Source organism: Hibiscus syriacus, unplaced genomic scaffold (assembly GCF_006381635.1).
Source record: "Hibiscus syriacus cultivar Baekdansim isolate YM2019G1 unplaced genomic scaffold, ASM638163v2 tig00116951_pilon, whole genome shotgun sequence".
Lineage (NCBI taxonomy): Eukaryota > Viridiplantae > Streptophyta > Magnoliopsida > Malvales > Malvaceae > Hibiscus > Hibiscus syriacus.
The window spans coordinates 1,091,845-1,112,317 of NW_024063482.1; the positions used below are offsets into that span (position 1 = coordinate 1,091,845).

The 20,473-nt window shown below is 36.2% G+C and overlaps 1 protein-coding gene across 1 annotated transcript; it reads right to left on the reverse strand.

Moving 5' to 3' along the window:
- Window positions 1-2,838: 2,838 nt before the first annotated feature.
- LOC120188704 (probable carboxylesterase 9) lies at window positions 2,839-4,019 on the reverse strand. The gene is made up of 2 exons (XM_039192115.1): window positions 3,863-4,019; window positions 2,839-3,703 (listed from the first exon to the last, which is right to left on the reverse strand). Exons 1-2 carry the CDS (start codon window positions 3,972-3,974, stop codon window positions 2,859-2,861), a joined length of 957 nt encoding a protein of 318 aa, XP_039048046.1. The 5' UTR covers window positions 3,975-4,019; the 3' UTR covers window positions 2,839-2,858.
- Window positions 4,020-20,473: the final 16,454 nt, after the last annotated feature.

A 20,473-nucleotide genomic window follows, 5' to 3' on the forward strand; every position in this document is an offset into this window, starting at 1 on the left:
TGAAGCCTTTTGGCTGCCTCATATAGATTCCTTCCTCCAAATCACCATGAAGGAAAGTTGTCTTTACATCTAACTGCTCATGATGTAAATTCTTTGCAGCTATAATTTTCAACACCAGTCTGATTGTGGACAGTTTTACGACTGGAGAGAAAATTTCATTGTAGTCAATACCTTCTTTTTGCTGAAAACCTTTGACAACCAATCTTGCTTTGTAGCGTTTGCTCCCATCATGCTCTTCTTTGATCCTATAAATCCACTTGTTGTGGAGCGCTTTCTTGCCTGGTGGTAATTCAGCTAATTCCCACGTCTGATTTGACATAAGCGAGTTCAACTCATCTTTCATGGAAGACTCCCACTTGACTGAATCCTCTACTTGCATTGCTTCATCATAGCAATCTGGTTCACCATTGTCAGTCAGCAACAAGTAGTGCAAAGAAGGAGAATACCGCTGGGTTGGTTTAGGAATTCTGGAGGAGCGTCTTAGTTCCGGTGTGCCTGGTTCTTCTTGAACTGCTTCAGGACTGATTTGAACATCATTTCCAGAAATCTCATCGAACTCAGCAAATTCCTTTTTTTTCAGCTTCGGTATTGGAGCTGCTTGATTCTACAGATGACCTTTCTTTGTACATCACATTCTCATTGAAAATGACATATCTACTTCTGATGATCTTCCAATTTTCATAGTCCCAAAACAGGTAACCGAACTCATCACCGCCATAACCAACAAAGGCACATTTGTTGGACTTAGCATCAAGTTTACTTCTTTCAGCAGAGTCTATGTGTACATAAGAAATACAACCAAACACTCTTAAGTGTGAAAGGTTTATTTCTTTCTTGCTCCAAACTTCCTCTGGTATTCTGCCATCCAAAGGAATTGAGGGCCCACGGTTGATCAAGTAAGCTGTAGTGTTGATAGCTTCAGCCCATTGAAATTTAGGCAATCCGGCATATTTCCTTATGCTTCTGGCACGTTCATTCAGAGTTCTGTTCATGCGCTTTGCTACGCCATTCTGCTGCGGTGTCATGGGAACTGTTGTCTCCATCTTAATCCCATTGTTTGCGCAGAAATCTCTGAAACTACGATTTCTGTACTCTCCTCCATTGCCAGACCTCAACCGCTTGACTTTCAGACAAGTCTCATTTTCCACCATGGCCTTCCATTTTCTGAAGGTATCAAAGACTTCTGATTTCTTTTTCAGAAAATAAACCCACACCTTCCTTGTAGAATCATCGATGAAGGTGACATAATATAATGAGCCTACAAGAGATAGAACTGGAGATGGTCCCCATACATCAGTATGAACCAACTCTAACTTTTCAGCCTTAGGTGTCTTACCAATCTTTACAAAGCTGACTTTCTTTTGTTTTCCAAAGATGCAATCCTCGCATAGTCCGACATCTACATTCTTTAGATCCGACAACTTCCCTTTTGACAAAAGTGTCTTCATCCCTTTCTCGCTCATATGGCCAAACCTTTGGTGTCATAGGTTTGATTTTCCATCAGCATCTGCTGCAATAATGATATTCTCTAAATTTGAGGTTACATAGAGAGTATCAGTCTTCTTACCACGAGCAATGACGAGTGCTCCTTTGGTGATGTTCCATTCACAGCCTGAAAAAGTTGTGCTATATCATTCTCCATCAAGCTGTCCTACATAAATCAAATTTCTTTTGAGGCCATAAATATGTCTCACTCCTGTCAGCTTCTAGGTAGTCTGGTTCGGCAACTTTAGTCGGATGTCTCCTTTTCTGACGATCTTCAAGGTTTCATCATCAGCTAGATGAACCTTCCCAAAATCACCACTGACATAGTTCTCCATGATTTCTCGGCATGGGATGGAGTGGAAAGATGCCCCTGAATCCAAGATCCATGATTCAATCGGACTGTTGACGCTTAATTAAATGCACATAAATTTTAGCATATATCTGATTCAATCAGAGCCACCTAATTGTTTTATTACATATATATACCGTTTTATTAAAGTATTTAATACTTAATTTTAGCATGTAAGATAAAAGTTTGACTACATCTTTTAAAATACTTATTTGATAAGATGCATCTTTACTCTAAGTGATATCATGAAAATATTAAAGTATTATTGTAAAATCGAGATGTTATCACTGATTGAAATATATAATATAATTGAATGAAAACACTCAAGATTGACCATGTCGTAGATGAATCAATGTCTTAAAAGTAAAATTGTCATAATTGATATAATTCTCAAAATAGACATGATTAACATGATCCTTCAGAATTTGTGCTCCTAAAAATATAGAATATAAAGAACTTTGAGGATAAAAAAGTGTGTTACCAAAAACATCCCATCAATTACAACTAATGGATGATCTCAAATTCATCAGTTAATTAGCAATCGAATTTATCATTATAATTAGTCCAAACTTTATAAATTCGTTTACAATTCTAACATGGTATTCTACTTAACAGATATTAAAAAAGTATTCGATTTATGTGAAGACGTGCTTAATCAATCTCATATTTGAGGGATTTTAAAAAATATTTAAGGTATTTAATAAAAACACCTTTGATACTTAAAATAACTGGAAAAAACAAAGACGAGATGGAGAATATTCTGCATAAATTTTCAACTGGAAAAAAGGCACCAACTCAATGAAATGATTGGAAATGTTAGAGACGAAAAAGCGAGAGTGTGGAATTTGAGACCATTCGGTTTAAGAAAGCAAAATATATAATAGAATAGAAACTGAAGAAGAATGAACTGAAAAAGACCCGTTGATCATTGGAATAGACCTTACATTTATATACATAAAACACACAATGGATAAAAGCCATAGTTGGCTGATGCAATCTTAATGCATGTAAAGAACTACTACTTTCAAATGATGAATTCCTTAGTAATATTTAAAATGGCCTGCGCCCTTTGTTGATCCACTAGGTCAATGTTATGGAACCCCTTAATATCGAAACGTGCATCGACTTGAACCTTGTGATCCACCAGCTTTCGTACGAATGCTTGCACCCGATCGAACATCGGATCCATGTCAAATGCCACCACCAAAAACCTTCCTATCGAACTGGCCCTACTCATATACACTTCATCTTGTATCGGATTACAGTATCGATGGTCGCGGTCCGTCGTCTTGGGCAATGCTAACTCCCACATCAGATCAAGTACGGGCAATGGTATCAACTGATCCGTCGCGTATTTTAATTCTGATGGCATCCTTTGTTTCCCACCAAGCATCGGTTGATTTAAAAATATACCATTTATGTTCAAAGGATTTATATCATAATCCAGTGTTTTTAAAGCAGCATGAAACGCTATGTTTCCACCACTGCCACGTCCACCAAGGTAACATCTTGTGAAATCTCCATAATCTCTTAGCCATCTTTCTCCGTCGGGATTCAAGACCTGTTTCTTTACCCATAGGATCGTGTTGATGGCATCTTCGTACGGTGCCGGGAGCCTATGCTCGGGGGCGAGTCGATATTCCACTGCTACGACAATTGCGGGTATTTCACTGGCAAGGGTGGAGCAAGGATGATGAGTTCCGGTGTTGGAAACACTGAATAGGATGAAGCCACCACAGTGAAAGTAGAAAAGGATGGGTAATCGTACGACTGTGTTATCGTTGGACGGCAGTTTATTGGGAAGGAAAATACGTGCCCACACCTTTGTTTCGTCGTTGACGGTGACATCTTTGGAAACAGTGGGGATACCTATAGGGATGGGCACAATTTTATGTTAGGAAAGAGTATCTAAAATTTAGGAAGAGATCAAACTTATAAAATTTAAAGATTAGAACAGATTATTAATAGAAAACACAAAAAAATTATATAAAATATAAGACGGTCACCCCTTGATTCTTTGGTAGGTACCTGGAACTATATCGGGGTTGGGGTCGGTGCAGGGGAAGTCGGTGCAGCGAGTGATGGTACCGTCAGGGTTGGGAAGTATACTGAGGTGCCGGTATGGATCGAATTTCGACATTGTTATGGTGAGATTTGTGGTGTAGATTTGGGGAAGATGGTTAAAATGCGATACTTGTTTGTAGCATATGACCAACTCAAGATGCTGCCAGTCTCGCGGTTAGAAATTTGCGATAACAGAATTCCTGAAATACCTGCATTAGAACTGATCTCTAGTCTTAAGATTAGGTTTCATTTTTACCATCTTAGAGTTTGACTTTTTTTCTCAGGTTGTTTAGGATGAACACAATTAATCCTTAAACTTGTTACTTTTGGTAAATTTACCTATGAATTTGTAGAGTTGTAATATGTTCATATTTGTCTAGGGGTAGAATTAACAATTCCAAGTTCCATAATGAAACTTCTCTACTAAAGGTTCAATGAAGTAACTTCAAAATATGATGTACAATCAGTTTAGCATAATAGAAATGACCATTAAGTATTAGATACTATAGCATATGTTGAAGGAAAAGAATAATGTGATTGTTGTATGATTGAAATTGGAGTAACTGTGCCGGGTGAAAATCCTAACTAGCAAGTTACATTTGAAGTAATGATTTTATTCTTATTGATTGGAATATAATTCATCTCTGATAGGTCACTTAACCATCATTAAGTAGTTTGTCTGAAATTTGGAAACCATAGGTTAAGTATAATGAAGAATATTTGAGGCTAATTCTACTTTGTTCATTATCCTTTTATGATTAAACTTTAGAGATACTATTTTATATAATCATAAATCTCTCATTGTTAATTAAGCATATGATGCTTTATCCTCTTATGACAAGATAAAATATCTCGCGATTGGACTTTGTTATCAATTTCAAGCAAATAATCTCATTGTTAGTGGAAGGATACAAGAAGAGATTACCGGTGGTGATGGTAGGGTTAGGTCAAAATCTAGAAACATAAAAAAAGTATGTTACTATTACAAGAAGAAGCATACATTAAATCTGAGTGCGATAAGTTACAAAATAAGTTTTTACTCCATAAAAATTTCTTCAGTAGTTCAGGAAGAGGTTAGAGTATTTTTAGATGGCTCGACGGCTGGTGGAGGAGCGTGGTTCTCCGATGTTCAGGAAACGGGTGTTGCTGCACGGTCTGAAGACGAATATGCTATCGGGTTTGGCCCCGAGGCAGAACGTAATGGAGCATCTCTTCATGCTTCGCTTGTTTCTAGGAGAGACAATGTTAATGGAGCAGTGTCAGGCAGTATGGGGCGATTGAATATCGAGGTGGAAAGGTTGGTGGCTGATGGAGAGAATGTGCACGAGGCCCCATTTTTTCTAAACCTGGCCCTTTCGTTGGAGGAGATTAGTTGTGTTTAAAAAAATGCTTTAAAGAGAAAGATGAAGAGTTCGAGAAGGCTCACTAAGGTTCAAATGGGCAGAAGGCGTGCGGCTGGCAGAGATTTCCTACGGGGGGAAACTTCATTGATCGTTCGGGGCAAGATAAGGGAGCGGTGATGGAGGAGTCTAACCGTGTTTTGGAAAGCAATACTTCAAAGAGGAAGAAGAAGTGTCCGCGAAGGACCGGTAAGGTTCAGAAGGGCAGTAGGGGTTCAGTGGTCCGAGAAGGTGATGCGGGGGGAAATTCCGGTGTTGCTTCGGGGCAAGTTAATGAAGCGGTCGTTACCTATGGGGTTGGTGAGACTCTTGGAGTTGTCTTCTCAGCCCCGAAAGAGGTAGTCATTCATCGTTTGGAGCAGAATGTGACCTCGAGTAAGCTCTGATTTGGGGTTTGCCTATTGTCGTATTTCTCTCTTTTGTGTGTGTGCATTTTATGGATTCAGAATTATCAATATTGAGCTGGAATGTTAGAGGGTTGGGGAAATGCATTAAATTAAGAGCTATCAATCGGGTTTTAGAATCTAATAAACCGAGTATAGTGTTCTTACAGGAATCTAAAGTGAATGAAATTTTGTGTCGGTAGAACGATTTCTTAAGGGCAGAGTTTGTAGGGAACTGCTGTTTGCGCCTGTTGTTGGTGCTTCAGGTGGGATCATTACTTTGTGGGATCGCAGTGTGTTTGAGATGACTAGAAATATTATTCTTAGGAGAATTGTCGCCATTAAAGGTAGGCTGATTTTCAATAATTCTGAGATTGCTTTTGTCAATGTTTACGGGCCGAACAATCATAGTGAAAGAGCTGGGTTTTTTGAAAATCTAAGTAGTGTAATCGCTAATCTCAATTGCTCATTCATAGTGGGTGGGGATTTTAATGTTGTTAGATATACGTCGGAAAGAGTTGGGGTCACTGATCAGTTTGCTGCGAGGAGTTTGTTTGAAGATTTCATCTCTAGGTGGGAGCTGTTTGAAGCTCCAATTATGGGTAGTATTTTCACTTGGTTCAGGGGTGGGCCGAATGTAGCTGCAAGTAGCTGCATCGTGTTCTGATCTCTCCGGATATTGTCAATGTTTTCCCTGGTTTGATGCAGTTCACCCTTCCGAGAAGTCTTTCGGATCATAACCCGATTGTGCTTAAAGAAAGGAAGCAAAGAAAAATGAGCAGGCCTTTCAAATGGTTTAATCACTGGGCTGAAGACTTTGTTCTTTTTGATAAAATTAAAGATGTGTGGGAGTCTAATAGAGGTAAAAATATTATGCAATCCTTTGTGCAAACTAAGGTTGTGACAAAAGAAAGAGAAAAATCAATTCGGGCAAGCAATTTTGATTCTGCGGAAAAAATTGAAAAACACATTGATGATCTTGAAAAAAGTTGTATTGCTAACCCCAGTTTAAGTTCTGCTCAGTCCGATCTTGTTGCTTTAAAGGCTCCGTTGTGGGAAGTTTTGAGGAAAGAAGAGCGAGATTGGCTTCAAAAATCAAGACTTAGGTGGTTTAAAGAAGGGGACAGAAACACGAAATTCTTTCAACTAACTGCCGCTTCTAGAGTAAGAGTTAACCAGATTACAAAGTTGAAGGTAAACAATTTGATCGTTAAACACCAATCAAGAATACAAGTCTTTGTTAGTCATTTTCGGTGTAATTTTAATGATGTAAAAACAATTCTTGTCAAGAAATTCGACATTCCGTTAAAGAGATTATGCGTGGCCTCTAAAAGATTTATTGAGAGTCCTTTTACTGAAGAAGAGGTTTGGTTTGTTATTAACTCGTCCGATGGGTTAAGAGCACTAGGTCTGGATGGTTTTAATTTGGATTTTTTCAAAAAAATCTGGAAGGTTATAAAGGTTGATGTCATGCTATTCATGGCTGTTTTTTACTGGGGTAGAGTTGTGGACATCTCTTTTAATAAGTCTTATATCGCGCTTATCCCGAAAAAATGTGAGGCTATTTATCCGGAGGACTATAGACCAATTTCTTTGGTGGGAAGTTTGAATAAAATAGTGGCGCGAGTTATGGCAAAACGAATGGCTAGCTGTCTCAATGAAGTGTTGGGGGAGAATCAATTCGCTTTTATTTCTGGTAAGCAGATTGTGGATTGTGCACTGATTGCGAATGAAGTTATTGACGACATCTCTAGAAGTAAGAATGATGCTGTGCTTTTTAAAGCAGATTTTAGTAAAGCATTTGACACAGTTGACTGGCACTTTCTGAACCTGATTCTTAAGAAAATGGGTTTTGGAAAAAGATGGAGAAATTGGGTTTTTTTTTTGCATTTCGACTCCGTCCATTGCCATTTTAGTTAACGTATGTCTTCCAACAGTTTTTCAATTAAGAGGGGTCTAAGACAGGGCTGCCTATTATCGCCACTGCTTTTTAACATTGAGGGGAGGCTCTTAGTGGCATGTTAAATAAATCAGTTACTGCTGGGTTGTGTGGTGGTGTTGTAGTTGGGTCTGGAAGTGTAGAAATTTCGCATATTCAATTTGTTGATGATCTCCTTCTGTTTTCAGCAGCACATGAAAGAAGTTTACAAAATTTCAATCGTGTTCTTAAAATTTTTGAGTTGGCAACGAGGTTGAAATTAAATACGAAGAAGTCCAAGATTTTTTGGATTAATGTCGATGAAAGCATGATTATAAGTTGGGTTGAGTCAATTAATTACGGATGGGCTTCGTTTCGTACGACTTATTTGGGTCTCCCATTATGTCATAAAAGAAATTCATCGGCCTTGTGGCTACTAGTGTTGGATAAGATAAAGTCTCGATTACAGGGTTGGAAAGGAAAATTTTTATCTTTTGCGGACAGACTTACTTTGATTAGATCCGTGTTATCTAATTTACCCGTCTTCCTTATGTCCTTATTCCCTATTCCCATGTCCATAGCGGATTCCATTAACAAAGTCATAGCTTCTTTTGCTTGGAAGGGCAATTTGGATAGGGGAATTCATTGGTTAAAGTGGGATACTATATGTGGACCTAAATTTCATGGGGGTTTGGGTATTGAAGATGTTAAAATTAGGAATCGAGCGTTGCTTAATAAGTGGATTTGGCGGTTTGGTGAGGAGAACGGTTGCCTTTGGAAAAAATAATTGTTTCCAAGTACAAGTACGGGCTAGACACTATTTTTCTTGACGTGGTAAGTAAGCGTAATTCCTCTTGGGTGTGGAGTAATATTGTCAACCCAGTCGTTTCCATTGAAGGAAATTTGTCTGCTGAATTTATTTGTGTTATGGGAGATGGTACCAGAATTGATTTTTGGGTTGATCACTGGACGGAAGTGTTCTCTCTTAAATCATCATTTCCTAGAATTTTCACCTTGGCGTTAAAAAAATCTGGGAAGATTGTTGAGTTTCGGTTTTGGGAGAACAGAGTTTGGGAATGGAAGATTGACTTGAGAAGAGAGTTTTTCGAATGGGAAAGAGCTATTTGGTCAGAGTTTTTATTGGTTCTGTCGAGAGCTGTCAGCTTAGCTCCGGGTCTTGATAGATTGTATTGGTTAGGGGCAACTAATGGTTGGTACACTCCTAAATCTTTTTGTTCTAAGGTGGCTTCAGCAGGAAAAATGGAAGATTCAATTTGGAAAGTGGTTTGGTATAAATTCGTCCCTCCAAAAGTTTCTTGTTTTGTGTGGAAGACAGTGCATCAAAGGCTGCCGGTTTCTACAGAGCTGGTAAAGCGAGGAGTTCTTAGTTCTGATAGTTCTCTTTGTTCTTTCTGCAATCAAGTTCCCGAAACTGTTAATCACGTCCTGAATCACGTCCTGGTTCAATGTAAGTGTGTCTGGAAGGTTTGGAAAAGCTGGTGCTCGGTGTGGAAAATTAATATTGTGTTTCCCTACAATGTTAAGGATTTGTTGTAGGTGTGGGCTTCACAGAATATTAAAAAGAAATTATGTGATCTTTGGAAACTTGGTTTTTTCGGATTGATCTGGAATATATGGTTGTGCAGAAACAAAATAAGGTTTTAAGGAAGCTTTTTTTCGGCTGATCAGATGTTTAATTTAGCTTTGGTTCAGATCGGTGTTTGGGCTAAGTCCATCTGGCCTTCTTTGATTCAGAGCGTGCAAGACTTTGTTCACTGTCCCGATTCCATTATGATTTGATGCTGCTGGTTTTGTTGTGCGTTATTGTAATGTTTGAGTTTGTCTGTCCGATTGTGTTGGCCTTTTTTATTTTCTGATTGTTGGAGGCGGTTATCAGTGCAGTTTATGTATTTCTGCTCCTTGATTTTGATGTCGTTTTCAAGATGCTGTGTTGACTGCTCCTCATGCAGAGTGTTGTTATTGCTTTGGATTGCTCTGGTGCGTTGCTCGGTCTGCCGAGAGCCCTCCAGGATGTGGTTGCAAATCTCCTGCATGGTGTTAGCTGGTTTCTAACAGCATTCGTTTCCCATATGCGTTGCGTTTAGTTCCTTTTTCGTTCATCCACCTTTCTTGCTTTTTTAGTATTCTTGTTAGATGTTTTCGTTCTTTGGAGCAGTGGTTTGTGTCCAGTTCCCTTGTTAGATGTTTGTTGATTTGCTTTATGGTTTGAAGGCTCTCGCAGGGATTGTCAATGTAAGGTTGTGCATACTTTTTAGTATCTCATTCAAAGGGGTAGTTGTTTTATTCATGTATAGATAGTTTGGGGTTGTTTAAGTGCCGTAGTCTCTGACTTGTTGTTTGAGATATAAGATTCTTCTGTGTATTTTAGTCCACCCTAAAGTTTACTCTTTTTTCCTATTTAGTTTGGGGTTGTTTAAGTGCCGTAGTCTCTGACTTGTTGTTTGAGATATAAGATTCTTCTGTGTATTTTAGTCCACCCTAAAGTTTACTCTTTTTTCCTATTTAGGCTTAGGGGTTTTTTAATGAGATCTTTAGGGTGGTATACTTTGTTAATTCTAATACGAAGTACCTTTTTACAAAAAAAAAAGGTTGAACAACAAGAGAAATTTGATTCTAGTTGCACATTTTACATTAAAGGTTAACATTGTTTGGACTTGGTGTTAATTGTTGATGAATACCCTTAAAAAGATTTGTGGGAAAGGTTTGGGATTTTTTTTCATTTTACTTTGTTCTTTTATAATTTGTGTCATTGTGAGAATTGTTAGATATTGTGATCCGAACTCCACTTAGTCCATCTTAGAATAAATAAATTAGGAGAAAAAATCTATATTTTTCATGGACGAAAAGGCTCTTAAATCAAATAAATTATATAATTTTTAATGACTTTTAAAGAAAAACAAGTTTCTATTGGGACACATAAAACAAGAAATCATAATTTTTTTAGTGACGTGCTACATCTCAATTGGGACAAAATTATGGGACAAGTACAACCAATATAAAGTTGTCACGTCACCACGTAAATGTTTGTAAAGTATAATAAAACATTTTTAATATGAATGACTTAATTTATCATAGATTTTCAAATAAAAATCTAATTGAGATGTCATCTTATATATACTTGATTATTACATAATTCACAAGAGACTCGATTATTATATAAATTTTAATTATATTATATTATATTATATTAAATGATCTATTTTTAGATAAAAATAGTATAAAGATCTTACTGAGCATGACAACATTTACTTGTATATATATTTTTCTGAAATATAATCTATTCCTTCTATAAAATAGAATTATACAAGAAAGAAAATTAAAAATAAAATCTACCAAACAACTAAAGAAAATAAAATATACAAACATTATTATCAACGATGAAAAAAATTATTAATATTAACGTAATAATAAATTTGTATAGTGATAGTAAGGAGGAAGTAAGAGGCCATCCTCAATATTATATTTGCAAGACAATACCTTTTTCCATAAAGAATCATTTTCCAACCCGAATCTCCACACCTATTTCCCCAATAAAACTTGATTAGTATCGTCGGAGTCTGGTATTTTATATCATTTAAAAGTTTGTTGGTCAAAAAATTTATTATAATATAGATAGAAACTATTGATGTAATTTTAGGGCCGTGGTAAGGTTTTCGGGGGTCTTGTACAAATTCGTATAAAGGGGTCTCTATTTTCTAGATATATTCGATTTCGGGACAATAATAGTGACGTTTTCTTGACAAACGGCATAATAAATCCATCTATAATAGCGTTTTATCAATAAAGCCATAATAATAGTGACATTTTTTTAAAAAAACGTCGCAATAGGTAAATCTATAATGGCGTTTATTGGTAAAACGCCATTATATAATTTTTTTTGAGGCCCCTTTTTTGTGGGGCCTGAGCGGTCGCGCAGTTTGCGCCCCAGCCACGGCCCTGTGTAAATTAACCTTATTGCGGGGGGGGGGGAATTAAGATCAGTGTTGAAAAAAAATGCCCTTTTAAGTAAAAAACGAAAAAGGTAAATTTATCTTCAAGTTGAAAAATATATTTAAAAAAATTGAAACAAATTTTTTATTTCCTGTTGATTAAATTTTGGTGCCCACAGCCAAAAACGGTTTTCTTGTTCATACTTCTCAAATGCGTTTCATTTTGGTCTTTTGGTTGAAGGGTCCACGTAGTGTTGATAAGCGTTATCTTTTAAGATAAGATACTTGACTTAAAAACTGCATAATATCTTGAATCTTGGAGAGTCATGGGTTTTGAGTGGCCATGCAAGAAACAACCTCGTTCGTCACCTTGGTGACACAAATGGCGGCAAAGGAAGAGACACCAAGCAGGATGAATAAAAGATTTAGGCAGGGTCATCGGTTTTCGTCGGTTTGTTCCAAAACTCGAAAAAGTTCAAAGAAGAAAATATCGAGTCCGAGGAAGAATAAGAAGAGGATGAAAACATCCCTAAGGTCTCGATCCCATCAGAGTTAAAAGACAAAATCAGAAAACCTTGGAGGAAAGCACTCACAACCAAGATTCTTGGCAAGACGGTCGCCTACAAAGTGTTAGTCAGCAGGGTCACAAACCTATGGAAACTTGAAGGGGAGTTCATTTGTATCGATCCGGGAAACAATTTCTACGCAATTAAATTCCAGAACATGGAGGATAGATTAAAGGTTTTAACGGAGAAGATAATGTATCATTACGTTACGGTTCAGAAATGACGACCAAATTTTATGGCAACAAGTGCGAACATATCAGCTACGGTGGCCTGGATCAATATCCTAGGGCTCCCTATAGAATATTTTAATGAAGTTGTATTGGGGAAGATAAGAAATTAGTGGAAAAACCATTAAAGATTGACTACCATACAATATGGACAACAAGATAGCGATTCGCGGGGATATGTGTGGAAATCGATCTGAAAAAGCATCTCCTATTGAAAATCCGCGTAGGAAACCAAGTCTTCAATGTTGAGTACTAGGGTCACCATTCTATCTGCTTCCATTGTGGGATGATGGAGCATAAAGCTTCGATATGTCCGCTAAGTCAGTATATGAATACCCAATCAAAAGAATGAGAGGAAGTACCCCGAGAACAAGAAACCCAAGAAGCACAAGGGACATGGATCGAATTTAAACAAAAATATGATTTCATGAAGAACTTTGAATTTGAAAGGGGACAAGTACACCACTAAAGGTGAAGATACGAGGACTAGTAGGAGTCCTTTCATCATTATGAAAGGGTGGGAAAAAGCTATCAAATTTTATATTATATAGGATTCAAAAACTTTAAGTGATGCGGTTGGTAATGCCTCTTTCATGTCAAATAGAGACGTTATTAGACTTTAGCATATGTGCCCAAGGCATATAAGTGACAACTTCATGATTGAATTGAGCATAAAAATAATTTTTTTGTTGAATAATGCATTAGTAAATTAAAATGCAAGTTCATTGATGTTTAACTGTTAAGGCTAATTTAGTTATATACTCTGTTGAAAATATTTTGATGTTTCGATATAACAAATTAAGTATAAATGAATTTTAAGATTTTACAAATCATTTTCTAAGTATATTCGATTTAATTATTCGAATATCAAAATATTACTCCAAGTCTTTCAAAGTTTGATTTCAATCCTTACTAAAGTTTAAAATTGTGTTTTAAACTTCAAATACTTTTGAAACAATTTTCACAAAGTATTTCGAACAAAAAACGAGCAAAATATTAACTTTTCAAAGTAGTGTACCGATGCACCATCTAATGCATCGATGCACCCTTGAATAAATTGAATTTCGAATGCATTTTGTGTACCGATGCACAAGGCATGCATCGATGCACTCCTGAATATTTTGAACATCGAATGCATTTTGTGTACCGATGCACAGACTATGCATCGATGCACTCCAGGCTCATTTGAAAGATCGAATGTATTTTATGCATCGATGCACCCCAAGTGTACCGATGCACTAAGTCTTCCAACGGTCGAAATATTTGAATTTTACACATAGTGTACCGATGCACCTTGTGTATGCATCGATGCACACACGCTCCCAACTGTTTTATTAATTGATAATTACACTATAACGGCTCTATTGACTTCACTAATGATCCCCAGTGATCCAAGGTGTATTTAAACAAGCTTAGGAGCCATTGATCAATTAACAAGAAACAACAACTGAGAGAGAATCAAAGAGAAAGCTTTAAAACATCAAGGTTGAGCTATTCAAGCCCATTTTTCATTCAATATTCATTTTTCTTTCAAGAACACCATTTGTACTCAATTATATTCATTCTTGAGTGTTCTTTCTTTGTTCTAGAATTGTGCAAACAATTTACCTTGTGAGGGTTTTCTTGTAAGTTTGCAGAATTTGTGTATTTCTCTTTGGGAGAGAGTGTGCTCAAGAATTTGGGGTATAATTCTTGAGGGAGTTGTAAGGTTACTCTTTGTCCTCAAAAGAAAGAACAAATTAGTGAATTTGTTGGAAAATCCTTAGTGTGGATAGCTAAGGTAGTGGACGTAGACTTTGGTTGAGAAAGTCGAACCACTCTAAATCGTTGTGCAAATATTTTTAATTTTCTGCAAAAGCTTCCACCAAATTTTTAATTGCCAATTCACCCCCTCTTAGATATTTCGTCTATCGATTAACTCAACAATTGGTGTCAGAGTCTCACTCATTTGAAGGTTTAATCATCACTTGAGTCGATTCGGGAAGAGTTACATCGATAATCAAGTCATCAATGGCCTCCACTTCAAACCACGACTTCGCTCTTGATTCATTGCCCGTCAACAAGCCTCATTTTTTCAATAGAGCTAATTATGCTTATTGGAAGAATATAATGATGTACTTTATTCAAGCAAGTGACATGGGAGCATGGAATATCATAGAAGATGGGTATATCAACCCTTCCACTCATCCAAGATTATGGAGTGAATGAGAGATAAGACATTATGTTTAGTGTTTGCTTATGTGCTAGATTTCAATCATGCCCTAAGGAATCCCATTTACTAGCTGTTAAGAGAATCTTTAGATATCTTAAGGATACTTCTAGTTTAGGACTTTGGTATCCTATAGACTTTAGCTTTACCTTGAATGCCTTATCTGATGCGGATTATGGAGGATGCAAAATAGATAGGAAAAGCACCTCCGGTACTTGCCAATTCCTAGGAAATATGTTGATTTCTTTTGTTTTCAAAGAAACAAAATTGTGTTTCATTATCTACCACTGAAACAGAATACATTTCAGTCGGTAGTTGTTGTGCATAAGTTTAATGGATGAAACAACAACTTTTTGATTATGGAATTGAAGTAGGTACCATAACTATCAAGTGTGACAATACTAGTGCTATTTGTCTCACTAAAAATCACATCCAACACTCTAGAACTAAGCAAATTGAAATTAGACATTATTTCATTAGAGATCATGTCGCTAAAGAGGATATAGTTCTAGAATATGTTGATAATTTGCATCAATTAACGGATATTTTTACAAAACCTTTAGATAAAGAAAGATTTTGGACACTTAGGAGAGAATTAGGTTTAACCAACCTATCTTGACTTAGTGTTTAGCACTTTTAATTTTGATTGAAAAATGCTTATAAAAATAACTCTTTTGATTGCATTCTTTGATATTAGTTAGGGGGAGTTTATGATTCTTAGTGAAAATTAATTATATGTTCAAATGAAGTTTAAGGATTTGATTTGATTGATTGAACATAGTTAATTTTCAATATATGAGTTGTCAATACCACTAGAGCTAAATAATTTAGCATTGTAAATGTTTAAAATGGATTTTTGACATTTTTGTGCATAATGCATCGATACACTAGTTAGTGCATCGATGCATCCCTTGAATGTGCATCGATTCACCATGAATGTGCACCGATGCACTCCTTGAATGTGCATCGATGCACTCTGCTGTGCATCGATACACCAGTCGGATTTTAGGTTTATAATGCTTATTTTCTTTATTCCTTCAAAACCCCAAACACTATCATCCGTGCACCATTCATCCCCCTCTCACACCCTAATCTCAAACTTGCTTCAAAATCAACGTTTTAAGGTCGGAATTCAATTATTCTTCAACTCCTAATCATGATTCTATCATTAAATCGTGCAAAACATCATCACATTCTCACTCAAATCCAAATTTCAAGGTAATATTTTCTAAAACCCATGTTTTATTGATTTTTGAACTTAGGATTAGTTTTGATTAGTTATATGTTGAACAAATTATCGAGCATTGATTGTTTAGTGTTTATATGCTAGATTTTACAACCAATTTCGTAAAAAACAATCAATTTTTCAAAATTATTTTTGAAATTCGAAAAAAAAAATCAAAAATTATTGTTTTAATTGATGTTTTTGATTAAATTATGTTGTTTTCATGAAAACTATACATATTATGATCTTCAAACATTATTTTTCTAAATAGTTTTCAAAACTATGCCCATTAGGATTCGATTTATAGAACCTTGAATATTGCGGACTTTTTTGAGTTTTGGGATTGACTATATTGCATACATGTGTTTTAATTTTGCAGGTTATATATCCCATTCTGATTCATAAACCATGTCTAATCGTAAACATCCTAGGTCATCTTCGAGTTGCTCTAGTCAAAACCGACCTCCCATTCCTCCTCCACCACAAAATCCAAACCCAAACGAACCCGAATTAACCATCCTTAATTCTTGCTTCAACCAACCCGGTCGTCGTCAAGATGAACTATATGATAGGTTCGTTTGTCATTTCCAATTGTACAAAATCCGAGAAGAATGTATCCATTCCATTCAAACAATGTAGGATATTAACTTCGAGTATCTTCCTATTCTTCGATCTTGGAAGTTTGAAAAATTATGCCAAATTAAGCCCATTGTCTATCAACAATTGGTCCACATTTTCTACTCCAATACAGTATGTGTCCAAAATGCACGTAAATCCGAAACTATAGCCATTAGATCCTACCTTTTAGGACAAACCATTTATATTGACTCGGACACAATCGCTAATATCTTTGGTTTAGACAATAACAGAATAGATAATGAGAGAGATATTATGGCAACTCCCTATCAATCTAAGGGTAGTGTTAGTACTTTACGAACTCACTACGAGCAATTCCTTCATTTAATGATCTCTTAGTGGTTTAGACCATCCGGAGGTAGGTACTCCTCCTTTAGGGTCATAGATTTATGGTGGATACATTTTATCCAACATAATAAGAAAATTAATTTGGCACAAATTATTTTTGGTGAGCTTGTCGATACCGTAAACGTCATTCCTTCTAAAAATGTTGAAACTTTAGTTTATGGTTGTCTTCTTTCTAATCTATTTATCAAACTAGGGCTTAAGGTCTCAGTTGATATTCCCATCCCTCTTCAAAACCAAATTAATCTCACTTCTGTAAAGAAATCGGGATGGAAGAAGGATAAGGAAGGAAACGAGTTAATGGGTTTATCGACCTACTGAGCAAACTCCGAGAGCTAGCTCTTCACGAGCTCCAGCTCCACCGGCACCGGTAGCAGATGATGATCCAGAGCTTCAGCAACTAATGCAAGATATCAACGATATCGATGATGAAGCACCCGAGGACGCACCGGCACAGCAAGAGGATCAAACGCCTCCATATTTTTGATCATTCTTAGAGTGGTTTAATCTGAGGTTTGCATCCGTGGAGTCTCATCTCATTACTATAGAGGCTAGACAACAGGAGATGAACGATCGTTTAGATTCGCTCACACTTGAGATGTGAGCTCGATACCCTCCTCCTCCCGATCCTCCTATGGATTAGATCTTGCCTTTCTCTGCTTTAGTTTGCTTGAATAGAACTTCATATTAATATTTTGGATTGTTAAAACTTTTGATGTTTTTGGATTGGATGTTTGAATGTTTGAATATTATGGATATTGGATGTTTGAACTTAATATATATATTATTTGGTTTGTTTAAATTTTTAATCTTAATGTTTATTTCGTTTTTGCATCATTTACATATTAGTTGCAATATGACCAATTTACCATTTCACATTATTTATGAATACTGATTTATGAAACTAATGGCTAACCTTTCTCTTGATTGTGATCTTAGCAGCTTAAACTATATTTATTTAAAATCAATTGGCTAAAATTTTCAAACTCTTGGTTTGAATTAAACGTTTTATAGCGTCTTTTTGATTTAACAAAAAGGGAGAGAAATATGTGTTATAGTAAGGGGAGTAATTTTTCAAAATTGATTTCAAAAATTATTTTTGAAAGAAAATCTTAAAATTACTCAAGTGTTTTGTTATATAAAAAAGGGGGAGATTGTTGAAAACATTTTGATGTTTCGATATAACAAATTAAGTATAAATGAATTTTAAGATTTTACAAATCATTTTCTAAGTATATTCGATTTAATTATTCGAATATCAAAATATTACTCCAAGTTTTTCAAAGTTCGATTTCAATCCTTACTAAAGTTTAAAATTGTGATTTAAACTTAAACTATTTTTGAAACAATTTTCACAAAGTATTTCGAACAAAAAACGAGCCAAATATTAATTTTTCAAAGTAGTGTATCGATGCACCATCTAATGCATCGATTCACCCTTGAATAAATTGAATTTCGAATGCATTTTGTGTACCGATGCACAAGGCATGCATTGATGCACTCCTGAATATTTTGAACATCGAATGCATTTTGTGTACCGATGCACAAATCATGCATCGATGCACTCCAGACTCATTTGAAAGATCGAATGTATTTTATGCATCAATGCACCCCTAGTGTACCGATGAACTAATTCTTCCAATGGTCGAAATATTTGAATTTTACACATAGTGTACCGATGCACCTTGTGTATGCATCGATATACACACGCTCCCAACTGTTTTATTAATTGATAATTGATAACTCCGTAAAAAGGTCATATTTGGGACCTTTTCACTTAAGTTATTGACTCTCTAAGAGCTCATATAAGATCATATAGATGCATTTAAGAGCATATAGTTGCATGTGGTGAAATTCTGTTTGTCGCGATATTTTATTTTGTAATCAGTGCTGCTTTATGGGGAAGGTGTTTTGTTTAATGATGTGCAGGATTTGGGAGCAAAGATAAGCAAAAAGGAATTGCCATGACATGATGAGACTACTGAGCAAAATGCGATTGCCGCGACATCTTGGACGACATTTCTGGGCAGAAAAAGTCAAAGAATATATTTTTAGTAAGAGCCAGCTGTCGTGACATAAAAAGTGCTTTCTGCAATTAGTATTAAAGGAGGGGCCAATTGCCATATTTGCACCAACTTTCACATAAAATGAATGAACTTTAGGGTGCAAGTGTAATTTTAACACAAAACTCTAGGTTCATTCTCCCCTATAAATAGAAGATGAAGCCTGACTTTTTGAGGAGATTTGGAGATTTTTAGACAGCCGCCAAGAGCCTAAAAATTCAGAGAAAAAGTTATCTCTTTTTCCCGTCAATCGTTTTTGTCGTGACATTCCTCCGTTGACAGGCTATAGGGAGTGACGAACTAGGCGTTCGAGAGGAGCTAGATCGCTGGGACTGTTCGTGGTGGCCGTGGGAAGCTCCGACAGTGCACGTCAAAGGCTTTTCCTCATTCCCTTTGCTATTTGCCTTCGTTATTTATTATTTGGGTTGTAAGGAACGGATTAACTTGCTTTATGTTTACTTATTTCGAACCCCACCATGAATTAATCCTATTTTATGGGAGTTTATTTTGGATATTTAAGATTTGCTTTAATGAATGATTGTTTTTCAATGTTATAATTTGTTTTGCTTATGAATTTTAATGCCTTAAAGTTGTAGGAGCTATGAGAGTAGCCATTCCTTAGGTGATTACTTAGTGTTCGAGAGAATGCCTAAGTAGCATATCCTTAGTATTCGAGAGAAACTAGGGAGGAACCACATAAGCAAAGGGTTCTAGATAGTAACTAGGCCTAATCCACCTTAGAGATAAGGCTAGGATTTCATTCGACTAAAAAGAGTTGTGCATGAGCGATAGGTTAGATGTTAATGCTGCCGCAAAAAGGTATTGCCGAGACATATCCTATTATCTGGACCAATAAGATCCCTGCAGTAGCTAACGCCAATCGGTTTTGCCAAGACATCTTCAATCTGTCAAGTCCCTTAACTAGAGATAGCATAGGGCACCCTTAGTAAACTCTGTCGGGCAGTTAATTCATAGAAGTAAAACCATTCTGAGAAGTGGACTTAGATTTTCCTAAGTAACTCCCATCACTCATTCCTATAGTAACTTGTCGTGTGAGGCGTCTAAAGTCCCTATAATTAAATCCAGTATTTACATTTTATATTGCCTTTGCATTTCCATTTGTTTGCACTAAACACAATTTAATTTGTCACGACATCCCCATCCATTTTTCCATAATATTCTCATTTGTGAATATCATTAGCTATACTTAGTTACTTTATAATAGTGCATAAACTTTATTCAAGATCTCTCCAATCCCTATGGATACGATACTCACTCATCACTGTATTACTTGTTCGATTGTGTATACTTGCACATATTTCCGCATCCATAGATAGTACTCACAAAAAGCTGACAAGTTTTTGGCGCCGTTGCCAGGGATTGGCAATTGAAGATGTTGAGTTTAGTTTTTGCACCGTTTTATTTTTTTTCTTTGTACATAGTTACTTGATTTTGTGTTTACCTTTCTCAGGTGTTACGTTGTCGCATGAGCCGTAAAAGACCCAAGGAACCATTATTTCACATTGAACCTGAAGCTCATGTTATGTAAAATCAGGTGAAGGATCCTGCAGTTATAAATGCCACGACAATTCCAAATGCTGGGAATGTTGCTCGACCACGAACTATTAGAGATCACTTAACTCCCAGATTGGA